The sequence below is a fragment of the Macrobrachium rosenbergii genome, chromosome 12 (assembly GCF_040412425.1).
Source record: "Macrobrachium rosenbergii isolate ZJJX-2024 chromosome 12, ASM4041242v1, whole genome shotgun sequence".
In the NCBI taxonomy this organism is placed as follows: domain Eukaryota; kingdom Metazoa; phylum Arthropoda; class Malacostraca; order Decapoda; family Palaemonidae; genus Macrobrachium; species Macrobrachium rosenbergii.
Window position 1 is genome coordinate 107,563,885 of NC_089752.1, and position 18,980 is coordinate 107,582,864.

General features: G+C 36.9%; 2 protein-coding genes across 5 annotated transcripts in view; one reads left to right on the forward strand and one right to left on the reverse strand.

Annotated features, from left to right (window-relative positions):
* The window catches only part of Baldspot (elongation of very long chain fatty acids protein baldspot), a 131,544-nt gene extending 127,522 nt beyond the window's left edge, over window positions 1-4,022 (forward strand). For all 3 annotated transcript variants that reach the window (XM_067112644.1, XM_067112643.1, XM_067112645.1), the window contains exon 2: window positions 108-4,022. In XM_067112644.1, coding sequence (XP_066968745.1) covers window positions 108-657 — 550 coding nt within the window. In that variant the 3' untranslated portion in view covers window positions 658-4,022. The remainder of the gene's footprint in view (window positions 1-107) is intronic.
* BBS5 (Bardet-Biedl syndrome 5 protein) lies at window positions 1,459-18,961 on the reverse strand. 2 transcript variants are annotated; one of them, XM_067112640.1, is made up of 8 exons: window positions 18,783-18,961; window positions 17,967-18,016; window positions 17,500-17,627; window positions 12,634-12,769; window positions 12,437-12,538; window positions 9,293-9,484; window positions 8,706-8,777; window positions 1,459-5,044 (listed from the first exon to the last, which is right to left on the reverse strand). In XM_067112640.1, the coding sequence occupies exons 1-8, from the start codon at window positions 18,925-18,927 to the stop codon at window positions 4,829-4,831; spliced, it is 1,041 nt and encodes a 346-aa protein (XP_066968741.1). In that variant the 5' UTR covers window positions 18,928-18,961; the 3' UTR covers window positions 1,459-4,828. The 2 variants fall into 2 exon arrangements, with proteins under 2 accessions (XP_066968741.1, XP_066968742.1); XM_067112641.1 differs by lacking the exon at window positions 8,706-8,777 and having other exon boundaries at window positions 18,783-18,959.
* Between the last annotated feature and the right edge of the window lie 19 nt (window positions 18,962-18,980).

Genomic DNA, 18,980 nt, shown 5'->3' on the forward strand with positions numbered 1-18,980 from the left:
TGTATTTACACGTACTTACATTATATATTGATTGATAATATAAATAGATTTTAATCTTATTCCTACTGCCTACATGAGCTAATGTGTTTTTTTTTCTGTCATTTCAGTTTCCTGGACAACCGCGTGGGAGGTTTCTGGAACTGGATGTTCACGCTGAGCAAAGTTCCAGAGCTGGGAGACACAGTGTTCATCGTGCTGAGGAAACAGCCCCTCATCTTCCTCCACTGGTACCATCACGTGACCGTTCTCCTGTACGCCTGGTACTCCTACTCCGACTACATCGCCACTGCCCGCTGGTTCGTCTGCATGAACTACCTGGTGCACAGTATCATGTACAGCTACTACGCCCTCAAGGCCCTGAAATTCCGCGTGCCACGCTGGGTCGCCATGGGCATCACCACTGCCCAGCTCCTCCAGATGGTGATGGGCGCCGCCGTCAACATTTGGGCGTACCAGGTGAAACAAGCAGGCAACGAGTGCCACGTTTCCTATGACAATATCAAGATTTCCCTCCTCATGTACACTTCCTACTTCGTGCTGTTCGCCCGCTTCTTCAGGCGGGCCTACGTCCTGAAGGACAAGGCGGCCCCGGCCACGAAGAAAGGGCAGGAATCCTTGGCATACGAAGGAAAAAGCTCCAAAGGTAAAATGGAATAAAAAACACAAAATAAAAGTCATTTTGCTAAGATTAAAAATACCAGAAAATAGCGTTTTTGTGAAAGTTATTCAGCGTTTAGTGTCAAGAGAAAATGGGAAAGATGAGAGATACGGTAGCTTTCACAGTAGCACCCGGTCCCTGTCCCCACACTCTGGCCTCGTTCATGTAATATCATTTGCACAGTGGCTGCTGTTGTCTACTAGAGGTCGGGGCACAGGTTTCAGCTATAGGTTCACATAGTCACTGTTGCTAGTTCAGCTGGGTACCAAAATGTTGTCGTTTACAGTATCAGTATGAGTTACAACATTGCAACACATGGCATTCCATTAGTTTATTAATTTATACTTGCATACTTACATAACTTGTAATGTTATTGCATTACAAAGTATAGTAAACACAGTGACATTTTGGGAACATTGTTATTTGCCAGTCACTGACTTTCTTTGGTATCCAGTATTATTTCGAAATTGCCTAGAGATTTCTGTTCCCAAAAATCTGGTGATTTCTATAGCTATCAGCGGTAAAAAATACTTTTTTATAACTTGAGTTTACTTAGAGATCAGTTTGTTTTCTTACTAAGGGAGACCTTTTCTAATACTTTGTGCAGTTACTGGTCCCAAGGAATTAAAATGTCTGTAGCTAAGTCTTGACTGCTGTTTATAAACTTTCCCCGAGTTTGAAAAAGCCTACACACATACACAAGTGAAAATGTTATGTCATAACCTATTAGGATTCAGAACAGTATTCTTCCTTAACTGGCAGAAAACCAAAATTTGATTATGGGAGTATTCTGCTTGAAGTTTTATTTTTGGTAGTTACACACTTTTAGTGATAAAAGTGAAAAGTAAAAAAAAAAAAAATATAAAGGAAATTGGAAGCTGCTTCAAGTTTTAGAACAATTGGCTGATTTAGAGGTTGTTAGGTCAGCACAAAGCTTAGCACAATATTGAAGGTTTAGAAAAGTTAGAAAAGAAAACATTTGATTTTTCATAGATAAGGATTTTGCTTTTGGAGGAAAATAAAGCTACTGACAGATAGCTATTGTGTTGATGAGAGGGGCCTTACCTCTAATATATTTGTTATTGTTTTCCATTTTTTGTGTTTCTATGTATTATTGTGTTTGTACATAAGTAATGTTTGTACAGACAAATACCATATACAGACATAGCAGCGAATGTACATACATCTACATCCATACATCCGCACATACACACACACACACACACACTCATAACAATAAATCAAGATTTGCTGGAATATTCGCACAAAAGTTGTGCCATTGAACTTGATCATTCCCTTGACTTGAAGTCTCGTTCTCTCGAGAGATCTCCGTTGCATTCCTATCTCATATTCACAAGTGTGTAAAGTTTTCATGCAAGTGACTTAACACGTCCGACACAATTTTATTCTACTGTATTTAGACTATGTGCACTACTACGCTGATTGTATGTTATCGATCATAGACCATTTTCTGAACTGCAATACTGTACTGTGATTTTTTTTTGTTAATTGCATGAAATGTAGCTCAGTGGTTAACATTTTCTGTCATTTGTAAGGAAAATTGTGTATCTTGCCTTTATAACTCCTGTACAAATAGAGCACCATGGAAACGAATACTGTATTTTGTACAGTATCTAAAAATTAATACTGTTTATTTTTTTATATGATTTGTGGACTTTTTTGTTTCTGCTCCTGCAAATAGTTCAAGACATTTTTTAGTTATTTTTGTATAGCATAGGTCACAAAAATTTTAAATGTACGTTATCATTCTTATTTTGATTGTTTGAAATCTTGAATAAAATAAGTGATCTGAATTTAACAAAGGTTTTAAGAACAAAGGTAAGGGATCTTTCAAGTTTTCCTAAAGTTGTCATTGAATTTCACGGAAGCTTGCGGAAAACTAGCGTTTGTATTTTTCAATGATTCCGCATCTGTAAGTTGAGCAGCGTGAGAGAGCCAATTTTTGTATTGCAGACAAATTATTCATGGACTGGTAAACATAGGACATTTCACAGTAGGAAGAACGTCTTTATATTTTTGGAAGCTGGTCGGTGTTTTGAGTTTTGAGAATGTTATACAACATCATTGTTTGTTACAGCTGAGCCAAATAAAAACGAGCCTGCATTCTGTTAAAGAATGTTTCCTCCATGGAGGTTAGAGCAAGAGAATGAGTCCTTGGTACCAATGTAACACATATATTTTTTTAGTAACGAGTTTTCATTCTTCTAATTTTTGTACTTACTGCATCTTGTCATTGTCACTTTCTGTGAGTCTTCACATGTATCATAGTTGCTCTTTTGTTTTTATCTAGTTATGTACTCCTCAGTATCTTTAATTTTATATCATTCCTTTATATTATAAGTCCGCACAAGTTTCATCCTCTCAACAAATAGGGAAATAAGTATTTTTAGGGCCAATATTCCATATGGTAGTGTTCTAGACATTTATTTTTTTGACTTGCAAAAAAAAAAAAATGTGTAAATCCATCACTCCAAAGGTTCGAATTCTTTTCATTTTTTGTATCTGTTCTAGAGAGACAAAAAATATAGGAGCACATACCATGACGCTTTTCATGTCAAAGTAATACTACAAGCCGCATGTCCTGTATGTCAGCCGTCTGTGGGCCAATTGTAGAGCTGTGTTTTCAATGTTGATTGTATAACCAGTGTCAGAGATGCACTTCGTATCAAGCTTGTCTCTCTTGTGTCTTTCTCTATAGGCGATTCGGGTAAGCCAAGTCAAAATTTGAAGTGCAGAGGTCCAGTGGTGGTTGTGGTAGAACTTAGCAGGGTTGTGTGTCATTCATTGAATGACATTCTGAGAACTGTAGAGACATTTCTAAAAACCAAGTAGACTCGAACCATATAAAGAGTAATTATAGGACATCTTTGTGTATTCAACACGATAGATTTCTCACCCACAGACTTTGCACCAAATATCAGGCAAAGGTAGAATTTTTCAAGGACACGGCTATTCAGAACTGAAGACTTGATATAGTATGATATTGAAGCATCATCATGTAAAATGTAGTCTCCTGGTAAATTTGTAAACACTGAAGTTTTTCATGTAGGGAAATTTTTCACCTGCTAAGGTTGTAAATGTTTGACATACGAACGAATGTAGTATCTGAACAAATTTTGTATTTCTCGTTGTTAAATCAACTGTAAGCATAATTTGAAGTAAAGAATAAACGATTCGAGCATAAGAGCATAATAAAGATGTGAATAACTTGAAGAAACAAAACAAAAATCCTTGTTTCTAAAGTCTTTTGTATCATTTGGACATGTCATTCAGTCTATATATTGAGATATGTAACAAGAGTTAATACTTGCTTGCCAGATTGTTAATAAATGGAGGAATGTTTCGTGGTTTATTTTTTTACCTTATTTGGAAATTCAAGAACTTTATTCTAGTTTTTAGATGGCAATACTTGAAGTAAATAATGGGTATACTTATACCTCTTGCATATTAGCCTCTCAACATTTAGTAGAAATGACAACTCATTTTCTGAGAATTTGTGACGGAGAATTAACCAAGTCTGCAATGCCAGATTCATCCTGACAGAACTGGAAATTTCCAAGATCATCTCCTGTAGTGATGACAATCTCCTTTTTGTATGTCAACTGCCTTCCTCAGAGTGCCAATACTGGGAACAGAAGGACTGCCACTGAGCTGCAGTTGACCCTATCAGTGACCCAAATACTACGTCTTGTAATGTTACTTTTGAAACTACTAATTACACAGACCTGATTGCTCTGTCTGAGTAGTTGCAAAGTAATGGGTTAAAGGGATAAACAACTAGCACGGCACTTAAAACATAAATGTATTTACCTTTTGAATGACTGTCATATAATGCAAAAATCTGGTTTTCCCGAAAATCTAAGCACCCTTGGGAAGTGTTAATCAAATAAACTTAGGCTTCAAGGAAGGGTATGACATGACTTTGCACTGTGACAGTGCTATACAACTCTACACACATTTACTTGTAAATTATTTTGCTTAGGATGTTCCTAAACTGTTTAAAAAGGTTAATAAAACGTTATAACGTGATATGAGATATACTAGACTAAATCCAATAATCTTATGCAAACAAGTCAATCTTGAGTAAACATACCATTCGAGTCCAGTGGTATCTTCCTTGGACATCATATGAGTAACTGACGAACTCGACTAGCTTGGAATAACTTCCCATAGTGTATGTAAGGTATAACCCTCCTTAAGTTTTTCAATGGCTAGACCAAGTTCGCTGGAAAATGTAGGTTCCCTGTCATTGTGGTTTCCATCTGCCAAGTACGCAGCTAAAATATCAGCGCTGTCGTTCACTGTCTCGTCAATCTCAGTCTCGTCAACATCTGGAAGCACGTGCTGCTCCTCCTCACCCGATGGCTGCAAAGAGATTCAGCAGTTTTAAAATTAAAAATACTATTGGAATGGCTTTCATTTCTCTCTTATAATATTCTCTACTTTACAGCATGAATTGAGGAATATGCTTCGTCAAACTTTAATTGGTGAAGAGGAGGCTTGATATCAGTAGCGAAATGAGAAAAGTGCAAAGCATTCCGAGACCTGAAATTATTATTAATATATATATCGATGGCAAATTTATAGTTAAGAGAGTTAAGTTACAAGGGGACCTGGAAACCAGAGAGATGGTGCAACGAATATGGAAAGGTGGAATAATGCAAGCCGTTAATGGATAAAGGTCGAGGTCGCGGCAGCACAGTGGTTTCGCCTGGGCTTGACACTTTGGTGGTCCGTGTTCAAGCTTAACATAGACGGCAACTGTCTACATCATAATCAAACCGAAAGGCATAGGACTGAATCCTGGTCGGGGTAGAATGCACCAGTACTCAGAATCTATAGTAAATTTTTACATTAACCTATAACTGCTTTCTGGTGTTGAAAAATATGGGAAAGCAGGGTATTTGGGTTGGGGGGGAAACAAAATGACTGAAATACAATGAAGCACATTGCCTAACCTAACTTAGGGCTCCAGTGTCTTACCTGGTTTCCCCTTTGAGAATACCCACTAAACTAACCCAACCTAGGGCACGGTAAATTAGGATTTATAGGTTTGCACGCTAACGCCAACCTAATATAACTTTGAATGCCAGGTCCTTACCTGTCTGAGGAGGCTTGTTCCCTCTGGAACCCCACTTAACCTAACCTAGGGCACTGAAAAGAAAAATTAACAGGAGGTTTGCAACTTAACCTAACCAAACTACACCTAACCTAATATAACCTTGGGTGCTGGGTCATTATCAGGCTGAAGAGGCTTTTATCTTCCCCCTACCTAACCTAACCTGGGACAATGTAAAGGAAATCAATTATAGGTTTGCAACCTCACCTAATCAAACCACACTTAACCTAATATAACCTTGGGCAATGGGTCCTTGCCATGCTGAGGAGGCTTCAAACACGTCCAACCCCACCAAACCTAACATTGGTCACTGTAGATTGAAATAAATAATAGGTTTAAAACCCCACCCATGTGCACCTAACCTAATGTAACAGTGTTTCCTGACCTCTTTTCCCCCAAACCCAACTACTGTATGACTTTCCACTTATAGTGGGTTTAAAAACAAATTTTTTGAACGACATAACTTTATCCTTAATACTTTATCTTAATTATTGTGTACAAAAACACCTACCTAAAATATTTACAGACTACAAAAGAATAATTGAGTCACTTTAGTTTAGTATGAACCTTATGTTTAATTGTCAAATAATTTTTTTTATCCCACGCCCACCAAAAATTTTCCCAGGTCCCACCAGTGGGGCATACTCCCGACACTGAGAATCAGTAAAATAACCTTGGATGCTGGGTCCTTCCCTGGCTGGGACTGGCTTCACACCCAGTGAACCCCCAATCTAACCTAACCTAAGGAACTGAAAATTAAAATCAACTGGGTTACAACTTAACCCAACTAAACGTGAGCCAACCTCAACTACTGTGTGGTGTCACTTTAAAAACATTCAATAAACCTTACCTTCATCCGAGTCAGAACTTGAAAAGGTATAAAAAAAAGCCACTTCACTGGTGAAACTTTACATTCACCGTCCCCGTAAATGTAAAGGAGATGGCGGCACGAATATATCGTTTTTCAATATAATTTTTCGGCTAAACAATGTAGAAAATGGTGTATGTAATGCAGTACATATAAGGTAATTCGAAAAATTTACAGAGATAATGTGAAATCTGCCGTATTTTGCCTATAATTTTACTTTCATTCCCAAGGGGATGCTACTAAAGACTGGCCGGCCACTCGGGGACGAACCTAAGAACTTAAAACAAACGACGGTAAATTTCTCATTATCTCGGTAATTTTCTCATATTATCTCATCTGTGCTGATTTATATACACCATTTTCTGTATTTTCAAGCCAGAAAAGCATATAAATTGATAATATCCTTGCACGCCATTCTCCTCTAATGTACATTTACCAAACTTACAACCAAGCACTTCAAGGTGACAGTAATGAGAACTCCAAAAAAACAGTCATCCTTACCCACAATGCAATGGAACACAAAAAAATCCAGTTGCCAGCCCCATTCACGTAAACATCGAAACAAAACAAAAAGTCCAAGTGGATATAAACATTAGTCAGTAAATAACTAAGCAACAGTGAACTATAAAAGGAGACTTAAGAACAGAGAAAACACTAATATTGGGAACTGGTACAGGAAGTAAAATATCCAGAATCTACTGGTCACATTCTAACGCCTGCAAACCTATACTCAAGGAGGATATGAGCAGAACGAAGAAGCTCATTCTGTTGTGGGACGTGAGATAGCTCGTCTTGCTTTGAAGACGGATAAGAATTCATATGAGCTGATACGTAGTCTACATGTATGATGATTTCAGATGGCTTTTACTAGTGCTAGTAAAATAGTCCAGCAATCTTGGCTTCGTAGAATTTACTGGTCCTAATTATAGTTATGCACGTAGCCAAAATCCGGCATCAGACAATGAGAAGTCTCCTTCTCACCCTCCCGGGAGTCAGGGCAATTTAAGATTCCCCCAAGCTTCTCTGGGAAAAAAATACTAAAGGATTGAAATTCTGCGAAAAAATAAACAATGGCACATGGTCGAAGGACATAGATAGTTAAACTAAACTGATAGATTAACTGTTGAGGTGGGGAGAGGGTGGCCAAAAACTTACAAGGAAGCTGTAGGCGAACGGCGTGTAGCAAATTTAAGATAGTGAGAACCAAGGACCTTGGAGAGAGCGACTGGTTTGAAAATGATAAATCACTTGCACTTCTGCGTCTTCTTTCAACTTGTGCTGTGGAATCTAGGCCAAAAATAGACTGTCATTTTTACGATGCCCAGCTAGCTTTTTAAGTGTTACTCAAAGCTGCACTTTGATCAGACATTTCAACTTTGAATTTTAACTTTATTTTAAACTTTTTTTTTTTTCGTACTGACAAGTGTGAAAAATTCAAGTTGGAATAAAACACCGAAGTGAAAGTTGCCTTTTTTTAAGGATAATCAATATTGATATCTTTACAGGAACTTTTGAAATATTGATCTCCGAAGGCCAAAGGAGCGTGCAAGTGATTTCATAACTAATACTACTTCGTCATTTCCTGGTACTACTTTTTCATTCCACGTAACTTGGAAAAAAAGTTAGAAAGTGGAAAAACTAACATTCGTGAATAAACGAACAGAAAAATGTTAAGAATAAATAAAAACTGTGCACTACAAAACAAAACATAGGCTCACATATCCTTAATAAACGTACCAACTAAGTTAGGTGAAAATCTTACCACTGAGAGGCACCTGAAAGGAAACCTCATTTTCCTTAAGGGAAAGTGGTCATCAACGATCGAATGTAATTCTATTTCTTTTTTAGTAAAAAGTGCAACGCGTCTAAAATGATATTTCAGACATTTTACAGAAACTGCTGAAATTTAGACATCCCAAGTATGTTATTACTATGACAATACTTCAAACGATTGGGGATTATTCCACAAAATAATATTAAATCACTTTCATGAGCATGGACAAAAGACTATACGAGGATTTATTTCTAGCAATGCCTACCTGGTCACCACTGACCAATAGAAAGGCTCGAGGTACAGTATTCTCATTCATTCCCTCCAGTGCAAAAGGGTCCTGTAAGTATATGAGATGTGACATAGATTTCTCCTCTCTCTCTCTCTCTCTCCCTAGTCTGCCTGCCTGTATGCATGTAATTCTTTCTCTCTTCCTCTTTCTCTCTCGTTAATTAAACAACTGTAGCCTTCGTTACAACAATAAAATCAATAGACCTAACGTGAAAAATAAACCTTACTGTCAGCTAAAAATCAGATTCATCGTGTCAGTGTCATTTTTTCCTTGTCTGATAAAAGTTAGGGGAAGTTAAACCTATACTAAATAAAAGAAAATATATCATTATATAAAGCTATATTTCTACAATACCTAGAAAGTATATTCTTGCCAAAAGCACAGTGCAGGATGAAAACCAGTCACAATTCCTTTTATTCTTTCGGTGAAAAACAAACTATAGGCTACACTAAACATCCCAGTTTCACGATTCTGCTTGTCACTGGGAACAAGTGCTTAATATAATAATAATAATAATAATAATAATAATAATAATAATAATAATAATAATAAATTCAACGTACCTTATCCTGCACAATAAATTCGACACCGAAGACTGGACACTGCGAGTAAACATTGAACAAGGACGAGATCTCCTTGTGAACCTCGTGCAGTTTCTCAACAGGGTCAATTCTGAACCCAAGAACGTACCCTCCGCTTGCTTCGGAACTCTCGATGACTAGGGCCAGTCCAAATTTTGACTCCCGCACCTTGACCTACACAGAGACAGGGGGAATAATTAACTGTAACCCATGACCTGTTGCAGTTTCAAATGCGGAAGTTATCCTGGTTGCAACAGCTTGAAGTAGTTTTCCCTTTATTTCCTCTTACGTCTTGCTAATGAACGCCATATTCTTTGGAAGCTTGAATTTCATGTCAATGGCCCCTGTGGGCTTGTTCCATACGAATAGGTTATATATACTGAATAATAATAATAATAATAATAATAATAATAATAATAATAATAATAATAATAATAATAATAGTTTACTCTGAAGTGGCTTATAGTGCACCTTCCAAAATATATATAAGTGAATGACATTGGTATTCACCTTTTAATTAGCTATCTTACAGGAAATTTATGAGTTAAGGGGTCTGGAATGAACTACAAAATATGAGACACTGGACCACGAGACAGGTTATTTTTAGCAATTATTTATATATCGTCCCTTTTTGTCCAAGTGTCGAATATGCATTTTTAAATTTTTGGAGTTATGTGCACCGACGGTGATTTTATCACTGACTTCTTGTTTCAACTAATTATCAAGCGTATCTCTCTCTCACCATCCAGGATGTATGGTGAGAGACCCACACTTGATAATTAGCTGACACAGGTGGTCAATGACAAAATCAGCGTCGACGCAGATAACTAATTTTTTTTTTAATTGCATATTCGACACTTTACCAAAAACGGGACTCTTTATTCTCAGGGGAACTGGCGAGGCGACTTCAAGATCCCAGTCCCGATATAATCAAGAGAGAAGGAGAGCAAAAGGTAAAGTATAACAATGGAGAAACGAATAAAGCTGCCGTTTAAAGGGTGCAGAACTGAGTATCAGGGAAAGCATCGACATCAAATCAAGTTATACGTGAGATCTTCACAGGCAGACACTCACTTGAAATAGAATTTACAGAATATGGCAAACAAGGATACCTTCTAGTGATAGCCAAAATCGTGGTTGCCTTTTGGAAAAAAGGAAATTAAAAATCTGAAGAGCAAATAATCCAATAATGGTCAAAGACAGGCTCTGGGGTTGTAGGATCAATATCACCTGTTGTCTGTTGGTTACGAAGAGTCCGGAGGTCTATACCAGGCCTCCTACCCCCTGTAACACCTTAGCATACTTTGGGCAAGGGCCCAGGCCCCGTGCTAGCATGAGCCAGCCTAATTTAAACCAACCAAAAGAGCGGGCAGGAAGCCTCAAAAACAATCTAAAGGAAACCAAAAGAACGGACAGGAAGTCTCTCGAACAATACCTAGTTTTCCTAGAGCATTAGATAATAGCTATTAATGATAAATTTCACGAAGACTTGTAGTTTTTCTAGTTTACTGATTTCGTGTTCTCAAACTTCTTTTGCAACTTCTGTGAAAGTACGAAGTTCACAGAAATTAATCGGATATAAACTTCCGTTTATTCAGATATCATAATTATCATTATTAACTAAAGGTATTTTACAATATCAAAAGTGAATAACTGTAGTCATTCATACATGAACTTATGATCAACAATATATATAAAAAAATTTCTTGACAGTTTTTACAACACATAGCTCATGATTAGAATTGCACACGAGTTTTTAAAATTTTATATAAAAAAAACTTTCTATGATTCACCTTTAAATGACACACATACTCACAAACACAAACAAAAGAAGTTTAGACAGATTCACAGTCTAGATGAAAAGATGATATCTGCGATCTGCGAACAATGCCTAGACTTCAAAAGGAATTGCATAAGAGAAAAATATATCCAATTAGTTTATATATATATATATATATATATATATATATATATATATATATATATATATATATATATATACACATATGTATATATATATATATATATATATATATATATATATATATATATATATATATATATATATATATATATATATATATATATACTCAGATCTCCGAACAAGAACTGAATTACTTTACATATGTGAAACACATCCAGGAATGTGAACAGAGGGTCCACGAACAGTAAAATTCTGAGTTTATTTGAAAGCAGTTAATGTAAGTCATACCAAAAATAATGCAACTAACATCGGAAACTGTACAGGAAAGAAAAACCAGGCCATTTATTTTTGGTGCACACGCATTCGAATGTGAGAGGAAATATAAGAGATTTAATCAAGAATTATACTGTTGTATATAATTCGTATTTTCCTTACATACGACAAATGACGAATCAGATTCATGAACGGATATTACGGATATTAACTAATATGAAACATATAAATAAATCGCAACTTACAATGTTAATAAAACTTCAGTTTTTTCTACATAGGAAAGTTAATTTGTCAGCTTGGATACTCAAACTCATTTCAAATTCATATTCTAAGCATATGTCAAAGAAAAAGTACTACATTTAACTGTCAAAAATCTCTTCAAAGTTATTAATTTTTCTTTCATCACTCGTAACACCTCAACGATAATTAATATACTCAGAATTCGCTGTACTCACTTTTGCATTGTTTATCACAGTTTGATCATTTACGGAATAGGGCGGAATACAGACTGTAGGCCAAAGGCCAAGCACTGGGGCCTATGAGGTCATTCAGCGCTGAAACGGAAATTGAGAACAAGGAAGGTTTGAAAGGTGCACCAGAAAGAAAACCTCACAGCTGCACTTGAATCAAATGTTAGAGAGGGTGGAAAGCCAAATGGAAGAAAGGGCATATGAACGGGGCTACAGTAAAAGGAATGAAAGAGGTTGCAGCTAGGCTGTGCCTAAAGTGCACCACGTGAGGTGCACTGACAGCACTAATCCCCTTAGGGAGATCATTGACAGTTCCTATTTCATATATTGTTTCTCCTCAAACTTTTCATTTTTTAAATCTGCATTCACTTCGAACGGTCTCTAAGTAAATTAATAGGCAGTTCTTCCCAAATAAAAAAAAACAAAGATAATATCCTGGTATACATGTTATTTACTCACCGACGCTATCTGAAGATATGGAAGGGAGATATTGAAGAGTTCATTCATATTAGCAAACCACACTAATCGCACGTTGGTGATGACGAAAGTTCCGAGGTTGCCCTAAACAATAGATCAAGAGATTATTAGCGCATTATATGACTACTGTCATTCTAATTTTTTCTTTATTCATTGGATTAAAGAGTAAGATACCCCACCTGATCACTTGACAGATTCCAGACACCGTTGACCCGTGAGAATATCTGTTCTTGGGGTAGAATGCGCAGTTGTTTATTCTGGATGATGGCCCCGCGCAGCTTCAGTTCACGGTACATTTTGGAAGAGTTATAAGCCCTGTGCAACACACACAACAGGTAAGTCAGCAACGACAGAAGAAATTCAAATTAACTCAAAGAAATAAAATCCTTACTCCAGCAAAAAATAAACCTCACTTCCATTCTGTGTAATCTATGATATAAAAGTATGTACATTTTGAATTTCCATCCTTAACTCATCAACAGTCAATTACATAACCGTTCTCAGACTCAATTCTGCCTGTCTTGAACCACTTGCATACCGTAGGATTTCAGAATACTCACCCCTAAACACGAGAGTTGCATTCTTTGGATAATATCTCTCAAATTATTTCCTTCATTTCAAGAACCATCCATGATTACAATCATACCGAACTTTTAATCTCTCACACACACACAATTATATCATAGCAATGATGCACTAAGAAAACTCATATTTAATTATATACCAGCTATTAAATTAAATATCATCCTGACAAATCCACTTACTTTGGATAGTTTGTTTAAATTCAAGGATAAACTTGACCCTTTGATGACCTCATGCGTTGTGTACAAGTTTAATTGCCCTAGATGTAATCTAGGGACCTACGTGGGTCCACGCAGAGGTTACTAAGGGACAGAACTGATTGCCAAACGGGCGTTAACTATCGAACTGGTAGCAAACTTGCTAATCCTGAATTTTCCAACATCAGGCAACACGCCAATAAATGCAAACATAATATACAATACAAAAACTTTGAAATATTGGGACGGGCACCGAATGGCAAACTGTTGACAATCTAGGAGTCCTTGTTTACTAAACATCTTGTTCTTCAATTGAACACTTAGCAGTCTTCCTCGACAACTCTTAACCTTAAGTGAGCTGTTGCCTTTTGTCATCTCTGGTTTGTTCCTTTGACTTTCGTCCTCCCTTCCTCTCTTGATGGTTGGTCCTGCCACAACTAGTTTTAATTTTGCTATTTATAATGTATTATGTCTTGTATTTGTATTTTAGCGCCTTTAATGTTAATTTTACTGTTTTTTGTCTTTAGAGCTAGAAAATGAAACCTTTGTGTTTTGAAACGTCGCAATAATGTATTTCAAGGACCACCCGAGATATGCTTCCTCCTTCAACCACCTTCTATTGGTCGAGTTACTAGTAACCACCACATCTTATAACGTAATATATTAATACAGATATATATATATATATATATATATATATATATATATATATATATATATATATATATATATATATGATATATATATATATATGTGTGTGTGTGTATATATTATGTGTGTGTTACCATAAGAACATTGGAATTAATACTAAAGGTGCAGGGAAGAGCAAAAAAACAAAAGTGTGAGACACCAACAAGAAATCTTGATAGGAGAACAGTGTGAGACTTAAATAGAGAGAAAGTGTCTGTTATCAAATTCATGATGAAATGGTTGTTGGAGGACAGCGATAGCAAAGATGGAAATGATTTAACTCACGCACATCTAGAAAAGGCTTAGGTGAAATTTACATAAATGCAATACATTCACTATCCATTTATGTAGCTTGTTAAGTGTAATTATCCAGTTTCACGTTAAAAGGTATTTTATACAATAATGACCCCATGTACACGAGAAAGTAACTCTTGGTGTGAAAGCAGGTTACCAGACAACAGTGTTTAATGTCTCCACGCTTACCATACATATGGTAGGAGGAGATAATGTACAGAAATAACAGGACATATGGTGCATGGCTGTGGAATAAGAGAAACGGGTTTGGACGGCATGAGGAATGGCTGGCGTCTGTGGCTGAAAATGTGGTTGATACTGAAAGTGTTTACTGGACAGGGCTGAAAGTGAATGACGTTAAAAGTATGATTTAAGAGGATAAATCGAAGCCTGGAAGGTGAAATGGTGAAGGTTAGTACGGATGGTGGAAGACTGAATGAATGCTTTCAAGGCTGATTTGATCTAAGAAAATTGGGTTATAAAGCCAAGCACCGGGGCATTTGCAGCCACTCAGCGAACATGACAGTGAAAAGAGGAGTTGGAGTGTTGGAAAGTGAGTTGGAAGAAAGGAAGCAGGGATGGAGGTAGAGTAAAAGGCAAAAAAGTGGGCGCAGCTTGGGACCGAAGTGGAGCTGCAAACAACCTTTAGCTACCTCGTTCCGTTCCGATATCCCGGACGAGATTCACTTGAATCGAGGCTTAGTAGCGACAAGTTTTTCCCGAGTGTGAAGAAACCGAGAGGTTAAGAGGGTATTGTGGTTATGAAAAATTACATACGTATGTTAACAAATCACCAGTAGATTCTATACATACTTTTAGTAATGTCTAGATGGTTACGGTAGGTGGATAGGAGGAGACGAATCGTAGAGTACGTGAGAAAGAGCAGTAGCATGTAGGCAAACCTGGTGAGTGTTTGGGGAATGAATTGGACACGTTGAATGTGACTGGGAGATAAACGCTGTTCAGATTATTTATCTGTGCAGTATGTATAAAGTAAGGACTGGAAAGTCGATGTTATGATATCGCCTGGTACTCGCCAGCAGTAGCCTACAGTTTAGTTCCACATGCATTTTGAAAGCAGTAAAAATTTCATTATTGCAAGAGTAAGATAATGTATCTCGATTAAGGAGTTATTATAGGTACAATGCAGGCGTGTTATTGTGAATAGACTGTTTCCAGTATTACTGGAGACTGTAATATAATTTACAAGACATGTGAAAGGAGTAGGCATTGTCCAAAAGCACAAATTAAGGAATTTGGAATAACAAAAAAAAAAAACAATTATCCACCTATCAGGTAGAGGTAACGGGCATTCACTCCTTACACATCTTGGTCAGCCATTCAAGGTTTACTTTTATGAGTCTGTAACCGCCATGAACTTGACATATGACTAAGATCAATCTCTCTCTCTCTCTCTCTCTCTCTCTCTCTCTCTCTCTCTCTCTCTCTCTCTCTCTCTGCACGTAAGTTAACGAAGGAAATGAAAAATGAAAGCAAACCTTTACAATATTTTTCTAAGGTACCTTGGTCATGAAAGTTTAAGTTCCAAAGTTCATCTCCAGGAACAAAGAACCTTTCATTGACGGCATTTATGCAGTAGTGCCCAGAACAGTCGCGTCATAAGAACAGACACATTTTGATCCTTATATATGTAGAATTCGGTTTCCCGTAGTACCATGAGATATCTACCTTTCGACAGGGTATCTGTCCTTACAGGGGCAAGCATAGGCTCGCCTTCGCTATATTCCACCAACGGTAGGCGATGTCCTCTGACGGCCTATACTGGGCCGAGACAATCAGATCTGTGACCGCTGGTTTAATGCATTTTGACTGTTAATCCCCTCTGTCATAGCGGTCAGTTTCGCTTCCAACTATCCGGCAACCTTCTTTGACAGTGAGTAATTACTGCGTTCTTGCCTGTCCTACTCTGATCTTGTCGTGGTTTTTCATCTTTCTTAATCTCAGTGAAAATGGACGTGCGTTTTGTGAGTCTGTTCAAAAAAGGGACTGAATTCAAAGAAAACAGAAAATAGGCGTCTCTTGCTTGGTTTTTGTTCATTTAACATACAACAAAAAATTACTTAATGATAAATATTTCATTCGCGAGAAAATAAAATTTCCGAGAATTTTTACCAGAATCCCATTCTGTACTTCTTAACTTCAAAATGTGTGTGTGCGTGTGCGCGCACGTGCGCCTGTGTTTAAGTGCAGAACAAAAGCAAATTCAAATAAAATGAAATAAAAAAAAGTTTCGCATTATTACCATAATCTACGTTCCAGATAATAACTGTCCAAATCTGGAATTGTTTTGAAATTCCTCGTGTCCATAAACATGACCTGAATGCACGCTAACATTGTCAGTGAGTCCAGTGACACGACAGTTCACTGTAAGGGCAATAAACATTGCCCTATTTCATTTTGATGGTCTTCCAACAGTCACGACAAAAATGAACTTTCCATGTTCAATGCTCGAGTGTTCTCCAACGGTCTTTAAATTTCGAAAAGGATTAGCTAAATTATCTATTTTTATTTCAGTGCTGAGTTTCAAACTAATTTGAATTTCATCATTGGTATACTTTTGAAATTTGTGGTTTTTTGTATGAAAATTAATTTAGTCATTCCAGGTGATATAACATTAAAATATCTCTCCTAAGTGATGGTACAACGTTTGTAACCCACATACAGAGTGATGGAATCGCCTACGAAAAAGAGCAAAAAGGACAATCTTCAAAGAAAACGAGTAAAAAATGCGCCGAGCAATAGAGTTTCCTGTACATCGTATAATCAAGCCACCGGAAACGGATCTATCTTCCGATGGTCTCGGTATAATGCTGTATGAGCCACAGCCCATGAAACTTTAATCACGGCCCGGTGATGGCCTATCCTATATAGTTGCCAGAAGCACGACTGTGGCTAACTTTAACCTTAAAAAAATAAAAACTACTGAGGCTAGAGGGGCTGCAATTTGATAGTTTTTAAGATCTGAGGGCGGAAAGAAAAAGTGCGGACGGATAGACAAAGCCGGCACAATAGTTTTCTTTTCAGAAAACTAAAAAGGAGTCGCATTACCTCTCCTAAACTGTCGCAAGCGTCAACCCTAACTAAGCCTAGAGGCGAAGAATCTCTGAAAGTACTAGTGGCAAATGTAATCTAAACGCGCTCTTTTTTTCTGGTTTCACTCTTTCGTTGATATACGTATCGCGAAGAAGAGAAAAAGGTAATCAAAAGAATCTTGTAAGACTTTTATGCATGATTTTGTCTCGCCGTCTCACGAACACTTACTTGTACACTCCAATGACTGACGTGAAGAGTCTCGGACTGCCGGGAATCAAGTTGGTAAAGATGAACTCGAATCTTGTGTTATTGGCCTTGGTTAGTATATAGAGTGCTTCGGTTATTCCACGAAGTCTCTGGAAAGAATAACAGTATCATGACAAACACAAATACTATATATTATATATATATATATATATATATATATATATATATATATATATATATATATATATATAAATTATATATATGTTATATATATAACATCAGAGCACTCACTTGTCTTTTTCTATTTCTTTTTTAATATCATCCACAAATATTCTAGTTACAGTAAATCCCTTCTCCTTCAGTGATATAAATGACGACATTGAGAGAGAGAGAGAGAGAGAGAGAGAGAGAGAGAGAGAGAGAGAGAGAGAGAGAGAGAGAGACTTAGAAGAATAATTACAATGATAATGACATTTTTTAATGCTTACCGAATTGACAGTTTTTGTAGTGATGTTTATGATGCAATTGAAGCCAACAGCTGGAAATAGATAATTCATACCATCAGCAGATGTCCTGTCAATACGCATTCCACAAGTAATAAAACCTATATTCTTCGACAGTGCAATTTATTTTACTATTGGTAAAAGGAAAATGACGTAAGAAGACTTAAATAGTCCTTCTGTACCTAGTTTCAGTACAGACAATAATGTTACTTTGCAGTGGATGGAAAGTATCTATACAATGAAATAACTTTATGCATTGTTTTATTGTTACAACTCTGAATAGCTTGTCTGACTGTCAGCAAAAGGAAGCAAATCAGTATATGTAAACAAATTTAAGTTTTAATGAGCTATGATAATCATTTAACGTCAAAAGCGTGGCACCGAGATAGCAGGTGTTGTTAGGTGTTAGTTTTATATTGTACATCAGTCTTGTTCATAAAATATTTCTGAACAGACCTACTAAATAACAGCATAATGTTCCGACAAAGCCATCCTATACTAAGGAATTATGAAAATAATCACAATAATCTCAGGGTTGGAACTCATTCAAGTGTCAAGTGATTTTTTAGATAACTATTTAGTCGGTGTGCAGGTGTGGACGTTCGCACGTGTGCATGAGTGATTATTAATTACTCTACCACTTGTAATGTAAATGTTGAATGTTACGTGGACAGAAAGAAAAAATCACCACAGACGCCTTCCTGTACAACATTCTTATAACATTGGGTTTAAGTTAGGCATGTTTTACCTTCATTAACGAGTCTGGTCTAATGGAATGCTGCGCATATCTTGCGTACTTACACAATGACACCCGAGGCATGTTATGAGAGTGCCAGATAAGTCTCAGATTCGAAATGATGAGCCGCCCACGGTCTCCAGAGTTTCCCTTCGTGTCCTCGATCGAGTCCAGCTTGTCTACAATTCTCTCGCCAGGTCGCATTTTCATTTGCCTAGAATTGTGTGAGGGCTGCGTCAGGTGAAACCATCTAATTACCAGTT